The sequence below is a fragment of the Patella vulgata genome, chromosome 6 (assembly GCF_932274485.2).
Source record: "Patella vulgata chromosome 6, xgPatVulg1.2, whole genome shotgun sequence".
Taxonomy (NCBI): domain Eukaryota; kingdom Metazoa; phylum Mollusca; class Gastropoda; family Patellidae; genus Patella; species Patella vulgata.
In genome coordinates, this window is record NC_065884.2 from 55,703,457 (window position 1) to 55,723,921 (window position 20,465).

The 20,465-nt window shown below is 34.1% G+C and overlaps 1 protein-coding gene across 1 annotated transcript in view; it reads left to right on the forward strand.

Moving 5' to 3' along the window:
• Positions 1 to 20,465, forward strand: part of LOC130013146 (xanthine dehydrogenase-like) — a 52,004-nt gene that overhangs the window by 30,058 nt on the left and 1,481 nt on the right. Inside the window, exons 6-13 of the mRNA XM_056101756.1 lie at positions 2,129 to 2,255; positions 2,602 to 2,663; positions 3,782 to 3,856; positions 4,381 to 4,443; positions 6,507 to 6,651; positions 14,408 to 14,575; positions 15,769 to 15,845; positions 17,246 to 17,340. Of these exons, the coding sequence (XP_055957731.1) occupies positions 2,129 to 2,255; positions 2,602 to 2,663; positions 3,782 to 3,856; positions 4,381 to 4,443; positions 6,507 to 6,651; positions 14,408 to 14,575; positions 15,769 to 15,845; positions 17,246 to 17,340 (812 nt within the window). The remainder of the gene's footprint in view (positions 1 to 2,128; positions 2,256 to 2,601; positions 2,664 to 3,781; positions 3,857 to 4,380; positions 4,444 to 6,506; positions 6,652 to 14,407; positions 14,576 to 15,768; positions 15,846 to 17,245; positions 17,341 to 20,465) is intronic.

A 20,465-nucleotide genomic window follows, 5' to 3' on the forward strand; every position in this document is an offset into this window, starting at 1 on the left:
GACATCAACAGAAAGCAAGAATACGTCTAGCCGAAAGTCCTTGACAATGATAACGTTCGTGATGTCACAGTACCCCCCAAAATGAAATTCACAGACTTGGAGAACAATCGCAATAAAGTGTTTAGTAACGGTTGTGGCCTCCTCTAGCGTCTCGTACTGCCACACAACGTCTTCTCATGGATCTCAGAACATTAGTAAACACTACCCGAGGAAGACGTCGCCACCGCTCAGCAAGAGAATGTTGAAGGTCCTGCAACGTCAGTGGTGGATTCACTTGCTGCAGAACACGTCGACCCAGTTCGTTCCAGATGTGTTCAATAGGATTAAGGTCGGGGTTAAGCGACGGCCAATCCAGGACTTGGACACCGGCATTTCTTAAAAAATTCTGGGTAGCAATTGCTGTATGGGGTCGAGCATTGTCTTGTTGAAACCTTAGTCCAGGCCCATGTCTCCGCATAAACGGAAGAAGAACAGGTTGTAAAATCTGATCCCTGTACTGGACAGCATTTAAGTTCCCTTGGACAACAACAAGAGGAGAACGTCCATGTGCACAAAAAGAAACCCAAACCATGACGCTGCCGCCACCAAATCGGTCAACCTCTCTGACGCATACTTGAGCGTAACGTTCACCTCGTCTGCGGTACACTCGGACCCTGCCATCGGCAAATCTCAAAGTGAATCGAGATTCGTCACTAAAGACAACCGAATTCCACTGTCTTTGAGTAAATCTTATGTGTCTTGTGGCCCACACAAGTCGGTTACGGCGATGAAGAGGTGTCAATATTGGTCCATTATAGGGCCTCCGAGCTCGAAGACCAGCAGCCTGCAAGCGATTTCGAACAGTTTGCGCAGTTACCCTTCCACCAAACATCTCTCTACTTGTGGAGGTTGCAGTGACAAATCTGTTTCTAAGATGACGTAATCGTATTGCTTGATCTTCCTGGAGTGACGTCACACGTGGCGCTCCCACCCTTGGGCGGTCGGCAATAGTTCCAGTTTGAAGCACTCTCATTCTAAGATTAATTATTGTCTGGCGTGAACAATTAAAGGCTCTTGCAACAGTGACCACAGACTGACCAGCATAGAGCCTACCTATAGCACGTAGACGTTCTACATTTGAAAGGCGCGGCATTTTCTAACAAAGATGAAAATAACAATTTTAATTTGTTTTTCCAGTTCAAGTTACGTGTGCGTGTTCAGTTTAAGCAAACTTGCATCGATTGACCTCACGAGTTTGTGTTTGCACGTGTTTTTCAGGTTTTTCATCTTTATATGCTCAAAAGTCACGTGATCCACGTGACTTTACAATTTTATGAAATTAAAGGCTTCTTACTACTTACTATCGTTAGAAACACTTTAAAATTTATTTGACTTACCAGAAAAAAAAAATTGTTGAAATTCATCAGTGTCAAGTTTTTAATTTGTCTGAGTGTACAAGATTACATACAGTACAAGATTACATACAGTACAAGATTACATACAGTACAAGATTACATACAGTACAGGTACGGTATAGCACTATTATATAATAGTACACGATTACACCCAGTACAGGTACGGTAGAACATTATTAGATAGTTATAATACGAGATTTCATATACTATTAGATAATTATAATACACGATTATATCCAGTAGATGTACAATATAACACTAGTATATAATTATATATTACAAGATTACATCCAGTACATGTACAATATAACACTAGTATATAATTATATATTACAAGATTACATCTAGTACATGTACAATATAACACTAGTATATAATTATATATTACAAGATTACATCCCGTACAGGTAAGATATAACACTAGTATATAATTATACTACGCATTACATCCAGTGCAGGAGCGGTATAGAAAATATATAAGATTACATCCAGTCATACACAGTACAGTTACATGTAATAAAATATTACATCCATAGTACAGACTAGCGAGTCTGTATAATTGGCAAAACAAGGTTAAATTACATTATCATTATATATTTATCTATACATGTATTTATAAGAACTGATGGCTAAATTCACATCGATTTTATATATTTTATCTGCATCTCCAGAAACAAAATATACATACTGATTTGTGAAAACAAATGGCTAAACGTCTTTCATCACATTTATAGGAACAGATAGCTAAAAGTCATGGATCACAATGTGGTTTTTGTACACCTGGCATGGTTATGTCTATGTACACTTTGTTAAGGAATAATCCACAACCTACGATGTTACAGATAGAAAAATACCTAGAAGGTAAGTTACTTTATGATACAAGATATATTTCAGTAGTGTCTCGTATTTCCAATATTAAAATTGATATTAGACACATCAGAATTTAGTTTTTCGTAATTAAATGCACCCCAAACAGTGTTATTTTTGTTGTTAAGTCAGTTACCCGGAGAATTTAGGTTATGTGTTGATATTAAAATTTCTAGCTATATGAACTTTTAAGATTTGGCATACTCGATTACATTTTCGCCTACTGAAAATAATTCTGAGTAATAATGACATTAACTGTTTTAATGTATAGAGTTGGACTGGTTTTGAATTGGTCTACTGAAAATAATTATAAATAAAGTTTTTTGCTAATACCTTGTAGGAAATTTGTGTAGATGTACAGGATATAGGCCGATATTACAAGGTTACGGTGTATTTTCTAAGGTAAACATTGATTTAGCATAAAAGCATACATACCCCCCCCCCCTCTCTCCGATCTATTAATAAAGCACATAAATGTCTTAAGAATCACATGAAAGCATAGCAAGTTATCATAACAGTAACATGATCATAATAGATCATTCGAGTAGCATGAAGGTATAACAAGTTATCATAATCTATCATTCAAGTAGCATGGAAGTATAAAAAGTTATAATAGATCATTCGAGTAACATGAAAGTATAACCAGTTATCATTAGAGTAACATGAAAGTATAGCAGTTATCATTAGAGTAACATGAAAGTATAGCAGTTATCATTAGAGTAACATGAAAGTATAACCAGTTATCATTAGAGTAACATGAAAGTATAACCAGTTATCATTAGAGTAACATGAAAGTATAGCAGTTATCATTAGAGTAACATGAAAGTATAGCACATAAATGTCTTAAGAATCACATGAAAGCACAGCAAGTTATCATAACAGTAACATGATCATAATAGATCATTCGAGTAGCATGAAAGTATAACAAGTTATCATAATCTATCATTCAAGTAGCATGGAAGTATAAAAAGTTATCATAATAGATCATTCGAGTAACATGAAAGTATAACCAGTTAGTATTAGAGTAACATGAAAGTATAACCAGTTATCATTAGAGTAACAAGTTTTATCATACGACTTCTCATTTGAGGAGCTCACAAGGCTAACCAATTTTTATCGCCCTTTTATATTGTACTAATTTATTGAGTGGAAGACACACTCAATATTTTTAAAACTGTCCATTGGTTTTTCGAAATCACCAGACGGTTCCAGGGACAACTATAAACACTCTTCATTGTAAATATATTCTCACTATAATCATACTTGCACGTGTACATTGATTATTAATTTCTAAAATGTAAATACATGTATCTATATCTAACAGGGAGAGGGGTTTAATATAGGCTATGCCTGTTCCCCATTCCATATTCAGATAAAAATCTGAATAAAATACTGCTTATAAAAAAATACGTAAAATTTAACCAGCTATTCCTACAATTCACGTGAACAGCAATTGTTTTTAAAATCTGATAGTTTTTCCCGTGTTTTTCTTTTTCATATTTTATTATAATGTAATGTAGGAAAGTTGTGGTATGGGAGAACAGTGCTGTAAAAACAAACCAAGGGACAAAGAAGACGACAATAGTAACAAAGAAGTAAGATAAAATAAATACTTTAGTAAAACGTTCAACTAACGTTTCTAGAGATTCTTGGCCCATGTCCTTCGTGGATCGAAAAGTCACTGGCTATATTTGAAATAATGATTTTGAAGAATAATATCGATACAAGAAAAGGGGTAATGTACATAAACCCGTACGATATTCAAGCGTTAGAAAAACGTCATACGGCTATCGGGGTAAAATTTATTAACTTGTCAATACCTTTACTAGAATGCACTGCAAGGCCACTGAACTATCGACGGTTTACTTGTGTGATGTAATTAGGTCCCTAGCACAATTATAGGCACGTAAAGGATCCCTTGGCATTGGAATTCCAAGAAGAATAGCCGGACCCCTAACCCCCTTCCATACTGCACACGTAACAATGGGAAACTGTTAACATCTAAAAGGTGACATCCATGAAAATTTAACGTTAAATCTCATTCCATTCGATGTTTTGACTTTATTATATTCTGATGGAACATTTTACAATACTGTAATCTTATTTGTATTTCTGATAGAATGAAAATTATATTCCGCCTTATGATCCTACACAAGAACCAATATTTCCACCTGATTTAAAGGTTAGTTTTCTTTCAATAACACAGCAATATGTGATTTTGTGTATACCATGACAGTAATGCTAATAAACACGTCCTTTTGTGTATTCGCTTGTTTTCTCCGGGTCCTTCAGTTTCCCCCAACTGCTAAAATTACCACCACGCGTAAGCGAATTATTGAAATAAAATTGAACCATAATGTTTGTGTAATATGGCCATGATTCGTACAACGAGCTGTGATGTAGGTCTAAACATTTTTCAGCTACAATGGTCTCACAACAACACTGCAGGAATCGTCTTCAAGAAATATATTGATGTAACCTTGATACTTGTGATTTATTCTGGACAAGGACGGACACGTACAAGTCATAGAATGCAAATAATTGTATAATAGAAATATTCTTTAATCATTAGTACTAGAAATTTTAATCTATATGTCCTAAATACAACATAATATTATTGAATATTTCCACTTACTAGGAAATAAAACAAATTACACATGTAATTATACTTGATATAAATTAAGGCAATAAATCGTAATTATTATGCATGAAAATGACAAATATAAATAATACAAATGCGTAATAGTGACGCACGGAAACTAAATATAAGTCAAGATTAAGTCTTAATATTTGAATATGACAGATGTTGTGTATACTCAATCATGAAATGAAATGAAATGGAGTTTAACGTCCTACTGTTCTGCTCCTAACCTGGGCTAATGAAGACGGGCATACGCCATACAGTGTGCTATGAGGGAAATTTTGCCCGGACAGCGGCACTACGGCCTACTCTTATATCGAATTCCAACTGCCAAGGGATCTTTTACGTGCACGCCAATGTGTACACGGGACCTCGGTTTTTCGTCCCATCCGAACGACTAGACAGCTTTCCTTGTCAGTCCCTCCGTCCTGCATCACTGACAAGGGAGAACCACGCCGGAAAAGCTGGATGAACTTTCTCGGCCAGTGCAGGGATCGAACACCCGACCTCCAGGCTAGCGAGCTAGCGTCTTACCCACATAGCCACGTGATCCCCGTATACTCAATCAGTTACATCTGTACTTAAAACTTATTTACGGCTTACAATGTGATGCGAACTAATTACATAACGATAAAAGACACATGACTGAAGACTGTCAATAGTAGATACATAAATTAAACACATTAAAAGCGATATGATTATTATATAATTTCAAGATATGTGTCAGTAATTATTATTTTAATTTCAAGATATGTGTTGGTAATTATTATGTAATTGCAATATATGTGTTTGGTATTATCCAATTTAAAGACATGTGTTGGTAATTAGTATTTAAATGCAAGATATGTTTTGTTAATTATAATTTAATTTCAAGACCTTAAGTACATTTGGCAGGGGGGGGGGGGTTGGATGGCTGAATGGTTAGCGTGCGCGCGCTGTATCATAAAGTCTGTCATTGAGTCGACTGGCGTGGTTTCGAATCCCCGGTTGTACGTGACAAGGAGTAGGGTCGCCTGTCCAACCTCGTGGGTTTTCTCCGGGTCCTCCGGTTTCCTCCCACTGCTAAAGACCCCTATGCGCAAGCGAATTATTGAAATAAAATTAAACCATATGTTAGTCCCGAAATGACCTAGTTTGTGTCGAGTGGACGTTTAACCCCATTTCTTTCTCTCTCTCTCTCTCTCTCTCTCTCTCTCTCTCTCTCTCTCTCTCTCTCTCTCTCTCTACATTTGGCAATACCTAATTTAAAGGAATTATGTAATAATGCTAATGGTTTGAAATATGAACTATAACAATAATATAAACTATATAATTTTGTATAGCCTATGTGATTTTGTGTATACCATGGCATTCATGTTATAAAGCATCTAGGTATGTGTATATACCATAGCAACCATGGTATATATCTGATTATGTTTATACTATAGCAACCATGCTATAAAACTTCAAGTTATGTCCCTACGATAGCAACCATGCTGACAGATTTTTTGAACTGAACAGTATACAGTAATAATAGTAGCCCTAGACAACAAGAAACTTTAGGATAAACGGGGTATATAAAATAAAGCTGCTTTTGGAACTAATTTTCATATTATTACATCCAGGTTAACTATAAAGAGTATAATGAGAAACGACTGATGTTTGAAACTAATCAAGTGAAATGGTATCGCCCAGTAACTTTAACTGATTTATTAGAATTAAAAGAAGAATATCCGGATTCTAAGATTATTATAGGCAACACTGAAGTCGGTAAGATTTTACTCGTCTTAAGTGAAAACTACCTAACTAAATACACCACACCCTTTTCATTACATGATTGAGATGAAATGGAAATGTGTTCGAAAACGTCTTAAAAATGTGATTAATTTAGATTGAGCTGTTTCAGAGAAGGTGTCTCAGATTGAAAGGTTAACGTCTATATATTACAGTTTTACAACTTAATGACTGTTCGGTTTAAATTTCGTGAAAATCAGACCGAAATTGCCCGACAAAATGACCGCTCCTTGTACTCAAATAGTGTAAATGTAGGTACATGTAATACTAAAGAACCGAGATCTGTGGGACATAAACACATGTTTTAAATTTCATCAAAATTGTGACCTTTAGAATGTTCACAACATTGATATTACATATTTTAACACTATTTTAGTGCGTAGAGCGGCCATTTCGTCTGGCAGTTTTGGTCCAATTTTCACGAAAAATCGTTTCGGTCCGATATCCCCGAATATCGAAAGGCAACCAGATCTTTGAGCTATAAACCTACATTTCAAGTTTCTTCAAAATCGGATAAAAAGAGTGTCCACAAGCTAAAAACGTGATTTTTCGTACACTCATGTTCCATAATCTATGAAGTTTCGATCCGATACATGCCAATATCGGAGGGAACCGGATCTTTTGGAGATAAACCTATATTTCAAGTTTCGTCAATATCGGTTAAGAATTGTGACCTGCAGAGTGTCCACAAACAAATTGTGAACGGACACACGGGCGGACAGGGGCGACGACAATATACGTCCACATGAAAATGTGGGCATATAAAAAACTTTCATAAGAATTTTATATATTCAAAGCCGCCCCGCAACTTTCAGACCGCAGGTTATTCCGGGCATAGAATATATCCCAAAGATCAAAGAGATTTACCGTTATAGGTTTATAAAAGTTACTAAAGTGTAGCTTGGAATGACCACAAGGAGTGAATGATATGGTAGCAGGAATTCAGCAGTACATGAATGATTATAAATAGGATTTAAAGTTTGCTTCACTCAAAGTGATACCGCGTTAAATTTAAAATAACACACGTTTGTGGTTTTGTTATCAACAAAATCAACAAAATCATACTGTATAATCGTCAACCAAGTCACGAGGCCATTCAAAACGTGTAGACCTTGTAGAGTTCACAAATAACTACTTTAACGTGACTCTAGTCTATTAGGGTCAAGATATTACGTGTAATGTAAATATATATTCATTGAATAGTGTATAAAATAAAAAGCATGTGGTATATTGACATTGTGATAAGATTCAACGTGCGGGAGAGGGACTGCCTCCAAGTACATTTGATAAAATTGTGGTGTAAATGGTGTTTGGAAACTTGCCATCACCCAAACCAACAAAAAGCGGAAATTTACATGTTTCATAGTAACAGAATAATCAGTGAATTTCTTTATGCTGCTCCATAAAAGGTGGTGGGGGTAAGCCCCCCCCCCCCACACACACACACACCTGGATCCGCCATGTCAATGTTTTATATAATTCGATTATTATTGTCAGTAGAAGTCTGATTAAAATACAGATCTATATTTCGTTTCGTTTTTTTATACTTTCGATGGCCTACACTACATGAAGATCTGACAAGTTGTACTAGAAGGTTGTGTCGGGGGTCGTACGTGCGGTTTTGTCCCCATGACGCCAGACACTAATTAATCAATCAGCGTTTCTAGTGGTTTACCCACAGTTCCGTGCATGACACGCCAAGAAGTCGCTGTAACAGACAATTTCATTGGCTAATCCCTCACTTCAAACAGATCCCAATGTAGTAAAGACAGGTAAAAAGAAATTTTGTACTAGAAAAAACGAAACGAAATAGGATCTGTGTTTTAATCAGATTGTACCAGTAGTCGACTACAAGTGCAAAATATATGCTGTCAAGGCTATATATTCTCGTGACACAGTTGCACCCACTCACACACAGCCAAAATCATACCAAAGGCGTGGCGACGGTGTTTGTATTTAAAGATATGACGAAGTGTATTTCTTAATTACACAACACTTATAAAACCAAATTTCTGTTATGTTTCGACATCAAGGATGAACTGATTACTCTTTCATCCCACAAAACTATATATCAAAGAATGGTGATGGTGTTTTTATTTATCCCTCTTCCTCCCCTTACAAATAAAAACACCACCAATAAAACAACAGCAACAAAAAAAAAAAAAAAAAAAAAACGCCCCCCCCCCCAAAAAAAAAACAAAACAACCAAACCCGCAAACAGTCCGAGTCATATTGTTAAGGTTACGGCTAAAATTGATTTTAATTAGAAAAAATTAATCATGAACAACATTCTTTGCCATACCTATTATTAATTTAGATAAAAAAATCAAATCATTTATTAAATTATGCTATATACTGACAGTGTACTGTTGCTTTGTTTCTTGGATTTAGTGCGTTTATTCACGATTCTTGCAATACGGTAGCAGAACATAATATTAGATGAACTTAGGGTCAAGGTAATTTGGGGTGACACGTCTGGTTAATTGATAATTATATTATGTTACAGTATTGGTTCATTGGTACTTTTTTTGTTCTTCAAACATATTCGTTCGTTCGTTCCTGGAGTTGTACGTTCACTTCCACCAAGGGTGATATCATAGACACATCCCAACATATCAAGTACAAAACTTCTTATAGTTAAAGACTTTGTAATTAGCTTGAGTTGGGGGAGCCATGGGTGCGAACTCCCAACTAACTTACATGGCCCCTCTCCTATCTTAACGTGACACCTGACTGGTCCCAAGTTCACCTTTTTACTCCCTGATCTCTTCTTTATACCCTTGGACCTTGTCAGATGCCAAGGTGATTACACAGCTGGCTATAAATAGGCTATAGATAATGCTATAGATAGGCTTTCTGCAAAAATTACTTTACAACACAAAGGACATTACATAAACAAGACCAGCTATCAATAGCCGACATAAGGATATTTTTATCAATTCCGCTTTCATGTGTCAAGATGGCACAATAACGTATCTATAACATCTGCCATTGTGTAACAATTACCGTGAATGTTTTCTTGTTTAGAGGAATCTCTGAAATAACCCAGAATAGCATACGCAGATTTGATTTGAGGCCAACTCGTGTTGAATCACATAGAGAAATTACATCTTTAAAATTAACTATTTGATAATGCTATACAACACAGGAGAGGTCATGCAGGCTATGCCAGTTCCCCAATCCCTTTAAATTTCTGAATGAAAAAATTGTTTAAAAATACACTACAAAGACGGGTAGTAATAATAACCCCAATAGGTTTGTTTGTACCAAACAACAAAACAGTTTGTTATCTGTATAACTTCCGGTTAAGGATGTTCAATCCAAATTAAGCATATATATCACACATATCCTACAAGACATATACATATCCTATCGCACATATCCTATACTACATCCTATACCACACATATCCTATCACACATATCCTATACTACACATATATCCTATACCACATATATCCTATCACACATTATCATATCACACATATCCTACACAACATATTATCCTATCACATTTCCTTTAACACACAGATTCTTTACCACACATATCCTATATCATATGCCACACATATCATATATCCTATACCAAACGTTGATTAATATACAATTACAAAATAAAACGTGGGGTTGCTGTTGTCCATTTGTATTAAGGTCATCAAATTGCACAATTGTAAATAAGCATTTAATCTTTTGTTATAGATAAACTTTATACGTGCATTGTCTCACACACAAATAAATCAAAATTCGTTGAGACGTGCTACATTTTGATTTGCAAAAACATATAGCCATTTGGTACTTTTTTTGAAAAAAAAAAGACAAGTAGGATATTTGACGAGTAAGGTCAACCTGTTTCACAGAGGTATTGCGAAAGCTTCTTATACCTCTGTAAAAGATGACGAACTTTCAAACGAATTCTACACGTGACATAGCATCGAGCAGCGTCAATCATTGGATTGTTCCGGGCAGAATGATGCTTTTTACTCATTTTATATATATTCCCATTTACACTATGTAGGAAATATTTTTTATTCACATATACTTCAAACACCTTTTTTTCTAATGCTTTAAACAAATTTGATAAAATTTAATTTGTAGAAGAAACAAAGTTAATATTGTAGCGGCCTGATAAGTGTTAGGTAAGGTGAGAGATAAACCAGCCTTATCCCAGTGTTCTTAAAAAGCAAACTGTTAAATTAAACCAGACGAATAGACATAAAACTATGCGTTTTGATAATTCGAAAAACAGCACACCCGGAATCAACTTGTAGAAAGAACTACCTTGACTTGTGAGGATTAGTAACGAAAACCACCCCGTTAACAATTATATATTTCTAAAAACAGGCCAATCCAAATTATTCATCAAAATATTCAGCTTTTAATTCATGACCAAGTCGTCATGGAAAAGGAAGCATTAGATTTGATCATGTTTCGGAGGACGCCATTCTATTTTGTTATGGTTAATGTTATAGAGTTAATATTTATTGTTACTCGAATATGAAAAATCATTTTTATTATGTCTTGTATATAGACCACCTTCTTCGTGTACAGGTTGGTTTGATGATTTTGAAACTAGTTTAAATTCCATAAATACTGGTCAATCTATTTATGTAATAGGAGATTTTAATATAGATTATTCAACTACTGTTCCAAAACGATGGGAAAACATAATCAATATGCAGGGATTACATCAATTAATTACTGCCCCTACACGCTGTTTTAAAAATTCTTCTACTGTCATTGACCATCTATATACAAACACACCGGATAATATTGTTGAAATTAAAGTTCCTCAATATGGTATTAGTGACCATTTTCCGATTATTTTTATCATTGGAAACTGCAAGAGAAAAATCACAAAACACAACCACTTGGAAATTCTATACAGAAATTACAAAAACTTTGATGATTCTAATTTTATTAATGATCTTGCTAAAATTCCATTTGAACTAGTCGAGTCAATTGATGACCCAAATTCTGCCCTTGATACTTGGTATAACCTTTTTATAGGTGTTTTAGACTGCCATGCTCCGCAAAAGCGAAAAAGAGTAAAAAGATACTATCAACCGAAGTGGTTTAATGAGGAAATAAATAAAGCCCGAAAGTTCAGGGACTTCTTTAAAGCCTCCAAGAGGTATGACGACTATAGAATATGGAGAAATAAAACCAAAAATCTCATTAATAAAGCCAAAAAAAACTTTATCAAGGACTCTATCGAAAATGAAGAGCAATCTAAAAACATATGGAGATATTTTAGTGACATACAGAATAAACCCAATAATTGCCCTTATCCCAATAGTATTAAATATGGAAAAACAACAGTTAATGATCTAAATGCTATTGCTAATGTGATGAATGATTACTTCACTAATTTAACTGATGACATTAAGCCCCCCTATACACCACTTTCTCAAGAGTGCAAACGAAAGATATCAGATTACGTAAATGATAAGATTCCCCCAAATAACAACTTTTCTATTAATTGTATTACTACCACAGAGGTATTAAAACATTTATTGAGTTTAAATAGTAACAAAGCAATTGGGTGTGATGGTATTGGACCCAAAATTTTAAAATTGTCTGCCTATACAATTTGTAGCAGTTTGACATATATCATTAATCTTTGTATTTCTCAAAACATGTTCCCCAGTGCCCTTAAACTGGCTAAAATTATTCCTATACATAAGAAGGGAGCTAAAGATGATCCGAACAATTATAGGCCAATCTCAATTCTCCCCACAATTTCAAAAATATTCGAAAGGCACTTGAGCACTCAAATTCAAACTTATTTGGAAACCTTCAATGTTCTTTATGCTTACCAATCTGGATTTAGATCAAATCATTCATGTGCTACTGCACTGATCCGAATGACAGATAATTGGCTTGATGCTATCGATAATGGTGCGATGAGTGGTATAGTGTATCTTGATTTTAGCAAAGCATTTGATCTCATTGATCATAAGCTTATTATTGAAAAACTACATCTTTATCGATTTGATAATAATTCACAAATTTTGATTGAATCATATCTTGACTCACGGAAGCAAAAAGTATGTTTAGGATCAATTACCTCCTCAATTACTACAGTCAAATGCGGGGTTCCACAAGGTTCGATCCTGGGTCCTCTCCTATTCCTAATTTTTATAAATGATCTCCCACTCAATATTGAATCAAGTCAGATAGATTTGTTTGCTGATGACAGTACCCTGCATTCTTCACACAAAGATATTTTATCCATCGCCAAAAATCTCCAAAATGATCTCTATTTGGTTGCTAAATAGTGTGAAAACAATGGGATGGTAATCAATCCTTCGAAAACAAAATCAATGCTGATTTCAACAAAACACAAAAGAAATCAGAAAAACCTAACTTTATCACTCCATGGTGAGAAAATTGAGACGGTTACTACCGCAAAATTACTTGGAATTCAAATTGACCAAGACCTTAATTGGGAAGCACAGATAGCAGATATGTCTAAAAAACTTGCATCAAAAATATTTCTCCTAAATAAGATAAAAGATCATTTACCTTACGAGACAAGAATTTTGTTTTATAACAGTTACATACTACCAATATTTGATTATTGCTCTATTATTTGGGGAAATGCTACCAAAAGTAGATTAGACATTCTTTTAAAATTACAAAAGAGGGCAGCAAGAGCTATTCTTGATGCACCGATTGAAACTCCGTCCACCTCTTTATTTACTAAACTCGGTTGGCTTACCCTTACACAGAGGATTCTTTACAATAAAATTGTCTTATCATTCAAAATTATTACATTTAATACTCCACTTTATCTAAATTTCCATTTTATTGAAAAATCTCTTGTTTCTAAAACGGATATCTTGCTCCGTTCACAGACCAGTAAATCTCTTTTTCTTCAAAAATGCAAAACGGAATCCATGAAACGTACTTTTCATTATTCTGCATGTCTTTTATGGAACAATCTGCCTTTTGATATAAAGATGTGTAAAAATGTTGAAAATTTTAAGATTAAACTGAAAACTCATTTATTTTGCACACTGAAGGAACCATAATATTCAGCTGATGACATACTTATTATTTTTAACTTGCAACTGCATTCTATTTTATTTTGTGTGTAATTATAGTGTTCTTCCTATATTCTACTTGTATAATGTATATGTTTTGTAGTTTGGGAGTGACTTATCAAACTTCCCACTTTAAAATGCTATTGCATTTCTAATGATTTTAAATTTATCCTGATATTACATGTATATATGTCTTTGTAGTTTAGGAGGGACCTATGGAAGATTAGTTTTTTTTTTTGCAAACTAAATACGTTGCCTCATTAAATAAAGTTTTTATTATTATTATTATTATTATACTCACTGTAAATATGAACTTTTAATGATATGCGAACTATATACTATGTTTGTTTTTTTTTTCTTTTGATAACGTTTTTTTATTAGAAAATGAGAAAAAAAAGCTAACAAAACAGAAAGAGAAAGAATTTTATTTGGGTTCAAAATAACCAAACTTTTAGTCTGTTTCTTTCGATTCATGTCTGTCATTGTAGTCACACCCACTTTGTCAGTAAAACTGAAGACACCGTAACGATGCAACAAATGGAAAAAGAAAAAAAAATAATAATAAGAAGAATATTCATCCTTATTAAGTAACTTTTAGAGTGTTATATCTGAACTATCAAACTTTGCTATTATTCATAAAGATATAATAAGCGAATTTTCTACTTAACCATGTCTTTTGTGTTCTAGGTATAGAATCTAGGTTTAAAAATATGAAGTATTCAGTATTAATCAACGCCAGTCATGTACCTGAATTAACAGATATAAAATCTACTGAAGATGGAATTAAATTTGGTGCCTCTGTTACATTGTCTAAAGTAGAAGAAGTTCTTGAAAAGGCTAAGGAAGATTTGCCAGGTAATAGAAACTGTTAGGGTTGAAGCGTTGGGCTACATTTAAATCCACGTTGTGTCCAATTTTAAGGGTGCAAGCATGTACATTTTCGACTAAAACACTTTAATTGCAATTAAACAGGTTACTAAACGCCATGCACATTTAAAGGCCATAAAGAATATATTTGCATTGGAAATTGACAAATCTAAAAGCGCAGCACGTACTAAAATCTACCAAGCATGAACTATCATAATTTAATTCATCGCAGATTAAACATGCATTATGCAAGAGCTTAATCTGCATGTTGCAGATCTTTCTTTTGACCCAAAGTCTTATATAAATTATTAATTAGACATTAATTAAACATACATTATGCAAGAGCTAAATCTGCCTATTGCAGGCCTGTCTTTAGGCCTGAAATAATATCTAAATTATTAATTAGACAATAATTAACTTATCCAGACTATAATCAACTCTCAATGTCACCGCTAGCCTGCGATAATTACTGGATTAGGATCCGATTTGCTGCTGAACTTTCATTCATGATTAAACCATGAAATGGATAATCGAGACTTTAGTAATTATGATCGAGGCTAGGCCGAAAATTCAATCGCTAAATTCTTGTTCAGAGTGGATCAGCAAATACCCTTTACATTATCTAGTTTTTAACTATTATAGTGAGAACTAATCAGGTCTTTATCTCGTCTCCCATAATGTATCTTTAATTTACCAAGACCGTAATCAACTCTCGATACCATCTGATGGCTCTGATATTTAGTAGATTTGAATACGTGTTGAATACCAAAAGATGGATAATAGAGACTTTGTTTATTATCGTAACAGCGGTAGTAATGACAGTCGAGACTAGACTAATTATTGAATCACCGATAGCTTAGCTCAGAGTAAAGTAATTTGACTTAAATTTTCAGCATTTTCTAGTTTCATTATCTATTTTTTAGCTATTATAGCGAACAATTTTAGCTCTTTATCTGATCTTACCTAATGCCGCTTTAAAAAAAGAAACACGAGCTTACTCTGAACTAGGGACCGAGTGTGACGTCATTGCAGCCATCTTGGAATTTTGACGTCAACCCAACCGATGCGCAATTGGGACCCAATTAATGGTCCAAAAATGCAGTTATAAAATGTCATCTTATGGCTGAAATACCAATAAAATAATGGGATGTGAAATAAAGTAAATGATTGTATTATTTCAGAATCCAGATGTAGAATATTTACAGCTGTTATTGAAATGTTAAAATGGTTTGCTGGTAAACAAATAAGAAATACTGCTGTAAGTCGTTTTTTATCTAAAAGCTAAACTAGTGTGTACTATTTACAATCAAGTTAATAGCATATTAATACTAAACATTATGTGATCTGCCATAGTAAAAGAAAACCCAGATAAGTCACTTTTTTTTTTTAAAGATAATCAATTACTTTAATTTGTAGACTTACCCAAATGACGCGGTGCGGCTAAAAATATCGTTCGGATTTTTCAAGCCCGTTTTCACTTTTAAGGTGTGGATCTGACAAGGCAAGTGTCCCTAGTGGTTTGAATGAGACGAAAAATCAAAGCCCATTCGTGGACACATCGGTACGTAACCTACGTAAACAAATATGACAGATGGAATCCGTTGTCCTGGCAAAATTATCCCCGCATTGCATACGTAAACATAAGAATAAGACATATATGTTGATGAGACGTTAAACCTCCTTTCCATTCCATTCTCCCGGGGAGATTCGCTGTTAAAGGACAATATTGATGTCTGTCATTATCACATATGTGATAGAACTAATTAAACACGTTCCAAATATAATTGTAACACAGAGACCATTGCTACGATAGATGCGTAAAGAAGCGTTCATGAAAGGGAAGCATGACGACCACAAAAGGAAAACACGAGTTATCCCCCTATATAACTGACTGAAGTGACGAGTGATAACAGATACATGGGCGAATTTCTGCTCATTAATAATTCCTTCGAGGACCTAAAGTTGTGTGATACTATGAAAGGATATCTAACAATTCATTAAAAGAATTGACTGTCACTAGATAAGAGAACACGAAAGAAAAATAGAAAAAGTCCGTGCATTACCATGTTTTTATTAAGTATAGAATGAATAAAAACAAGGGAATGTAGGGACTATTTCTATTTTTCTCGTGTTCTCTTATCTAATGGCATTCGATTACTTATTTGAATGATCAGCTATCCTCTTACAGTCTCATATAACAACTGTTGGTCTTCGAAGGAATTATTAGTGAGCAGAGATTCGCACCTGTATCTGTTATCACTCGTCACTTCAATCAGTTATATAGAAGGATAACTCGTGTTTTGCTTTGGCGTTCGCCACTTCCAATTGTTGAAACCTTGATTAGGCATCTATCGTAGCAATGATCCCCGTGTTAGAATTATATGCGGAACGTGTTTAACAAGTTCTATCACATGTGTGATAATGACTGACACCAATATTGTCCTTTAATTAATTGATCCTTGGTTAAGAAAGTCACATATTTGATACACCGGATATTCATGCAGTTTATGTAAATACAAACAATAAATAGTAGATTTCATAATTTATATACAGCCACGAATACAGAAATTTTCCAAATGTACGTCATAACATATATCATTTTAATTATTTCTTTAGAAGATTTACAATTGTTAAATCCCGTTTTGTAATAATTTCTAGGCTGTTGGAGGAAATATAATGACAGCAAGTCCTATTTCTGATTTAAATCCTATATTTCAAGCCAGCAGCGCCAAATTAGAAGTTGTGTCAAAAGGTTAGTAAAGAACTGAAGTACTGTGAAACAAAAGAGTGTTTGCGAAGTGGTATCAGATGTTCTTTTATCAGTTATACGTGTACTATAATGGATTGTCCGAAAATTGGTCCTGCCAAAAATTTAAAAGTAGAAGATTCCATTTCGGACAAAAGTCATACCGATCCTTACACATACATTATGCAAGAGCTAAGTTTGCCTATCAGGTCTTTCTTTAGGCCTAAAATGTTATCTAAATTATTAATCAGACATTAATCAACTTATCTAGACCATAATCAACCCTCGATCTCATCGCTAGTCTACGATATTTGCTGGATTTGAATTCGATCTGCTGCTCAACGCTAAATGATGATTAAATCCAAAAATGGATAATCGAGACTATGGTTTTTTTTATCGTATCGACTTTAGTAATGATGACCGAGGCTGGGCCTAAAATTCAAAAGCTAAGATCTCGGTTCAGAGTGGATCAATTTGACGGAAATTTTCAGCAAATTCCCTTTACATTATCTAGTTTTTAACTATTATAGTGATAACTGCCAGCGCTTTATCTAATCTCCCATAATTCCCCTTTAAAGTTGTGTTTGATGAATTAGAATCTCCTTCGTTACACAACCAATCCTAAGAAAACAAAACTAAAAACAAAAAACTTAAAAAACTAGTATACCTAATTTGTAGTCATTACTGTTAGTTTTAATGTAATCATTCGAAACAAAAACATAAATAGGTAAATTTTTCTATAATGAAATTATGGGTTGATAGACCCAACAAGGTTTTTTAACTTCCACACCTAATGAATTACAATTTAATCATAACCAATCGCTTTGCCAAATAATAAACACGTGCAATTAGAATACCTCAGTGTTTTACTAAAAACGCTAGAGGGCCCTCACACAATGATTTAGTAGTTTATGACATCATCTATCATTTTTGGTCTATAAATTCTAATGGGAACAGATTCTGTCTAAATTTCGAAGCACAATAAATTTAATGTCCAAATGGTTTATTTCCGGCTAAACAGGTGGCGGTATAGTCTGTCACGGTGACTTTTTTAAACATGCATTATATAAGATTTAGATAAAGAGCTGACATTTCTGGCTATAATAGTTTGGAAATAGATACTAAAAATTTCAGTGAAATTACTTCATTATGACATTTTGAGCGTAGTCTCGATTTCAATTGCTACCGTTGTTACGCTTATAAACAAATGGATAATAAACGATATCTCAATTAGTCAGTTTTGAATTGAATTATTATATGACGATTGTGTTTTAATCCTTTTAAAATCACCACCATCCGACAATCTAAAGAGTTGATTATGGACTTGACATGCGACTAATTAATGTCTAATCAATAATTTATATAGCATTTGAGGCCAAGAGAAAGATCCGCAATAGGCAGATTTAGTTCTAACAGGCATCTTTAATGTTATTGAGTTAAACATTCAATACAACGAAGACAATGCCCAAATTAATTTCTGTCGGCTAAACAGAATTGGTGACAGTCGTTGTCACCGTGACTTTGTTATTGAGTTCAGCATTCAGTACAAAATTTATTTTATTCAAAGCATCAACAATATTCAATAAGTTGAACAGTGACGTTGGGTCCATGATATTGTTTATGTAGAGATATTTCAGACCAATACTCTGGATAAGGTGACTGCAAATGCATTCTACACGTGATATCGCGCAGCGTCGATCATTGACTCGAGGGGGGCGTGCACGGACTACATAACGTCAACATGGTGCTGGTAGACAAATGATTTTTTTACTCCTTTTATCTACCCATTTACACAAAATAGGAAATATTTTGATCCAGATTTACTTCAAAACACCGTTATTTTTTTTTCTAATACTTCAATACTAACCATAATCCTAACCCTTTTTAGAAGATTGAACTTGGAACCAATTTATTCCGGAAATTATCGAACCTCCCCAACCGGCCTACAATTAGCATCTCCCCTCTTAGTGACTATAGCGAATAGTCATTACTGATCAGTGTGATTTCAGACTGCGATAAAGATTCAAGTTCGAAGCAAGAGAGATAACCCCAATTAGTTATACATAAACATTAAAATATGCAGTTGAAATTTTAAATTAAGAGTGTAAAAAAGAATCTAGTATTGCTTTAACGCCGATCTAATTTTGAAAGCATTAAAAAATAAGAATTGGCTGATCACCCGTCAGGTAATCATTTATAGTCAATCAGTCTATATATCATTAAAGTCTTAAGCTGTCAAAAGTGAAGGGTTTTTCCCCGGTACTAAATAACAAATATAAAAGTGTTTTAGATAGGCCTATAATCCAACGCCCTATGGCAACAAAAGCTAAAACGAGAGGGCAAATAAATGCACTTTAATAATATAGACATCACAATAAATTAAAATCATGGTTGTTTTTTATGGTTTAACACATGCAGGTTTTAATGAAAATTTGTTGATTCGTCGTGTTTTTTTTTAATTGGACCGTTACCTATAATGTATGTAAACTACACAAATATATACACTCATAAAGCTGAAGGTTGTCATGTTGCTAAGAACACGTCTCTGCAACACACTGGTTAAACATGCATTATGCAAGAGCAAAATCTGCTTATTACAAGTCTTTCTTTAGGCCTGAAATGTTATCTAAATTATCAATTAGACATTAATTAACTTATCCAGACCATAATAAACTCTAGATGTCAAGGCTAGCCTTGGATGTTGGCTGGATTAGATTCCTATATGCCGCTTAACGGTCATTGATAATTAAATCAAAACAGTGGATAATCGAGACTATGCTGTTTATATTAATGATTTTAGTAATGATGACCGAGACTATGCGAAAATTTCACCCGCTTCGTTCTCGGCTCATAGTGGATCAATTTGACTGAAATTTTCAGCAAATTACACTATCTAGTTTTTAACTATTATAGCGAGAACTGCCATCTCTTTATCTTATCTCCCATAATGTATCTTTAACTTATCAATAAAATATTAGATACATTATAGTTTAAGATCATCATACAAAATCTGAAACGACTATTAGCTAGGCGCTTAGCCACATTTACGTTTTAAAATAGCTAAATCTCTTTGATTCTGATCAATAATGAAATACTGGATTTTATTTTGGATTCTATGTATTTAAGTTTATA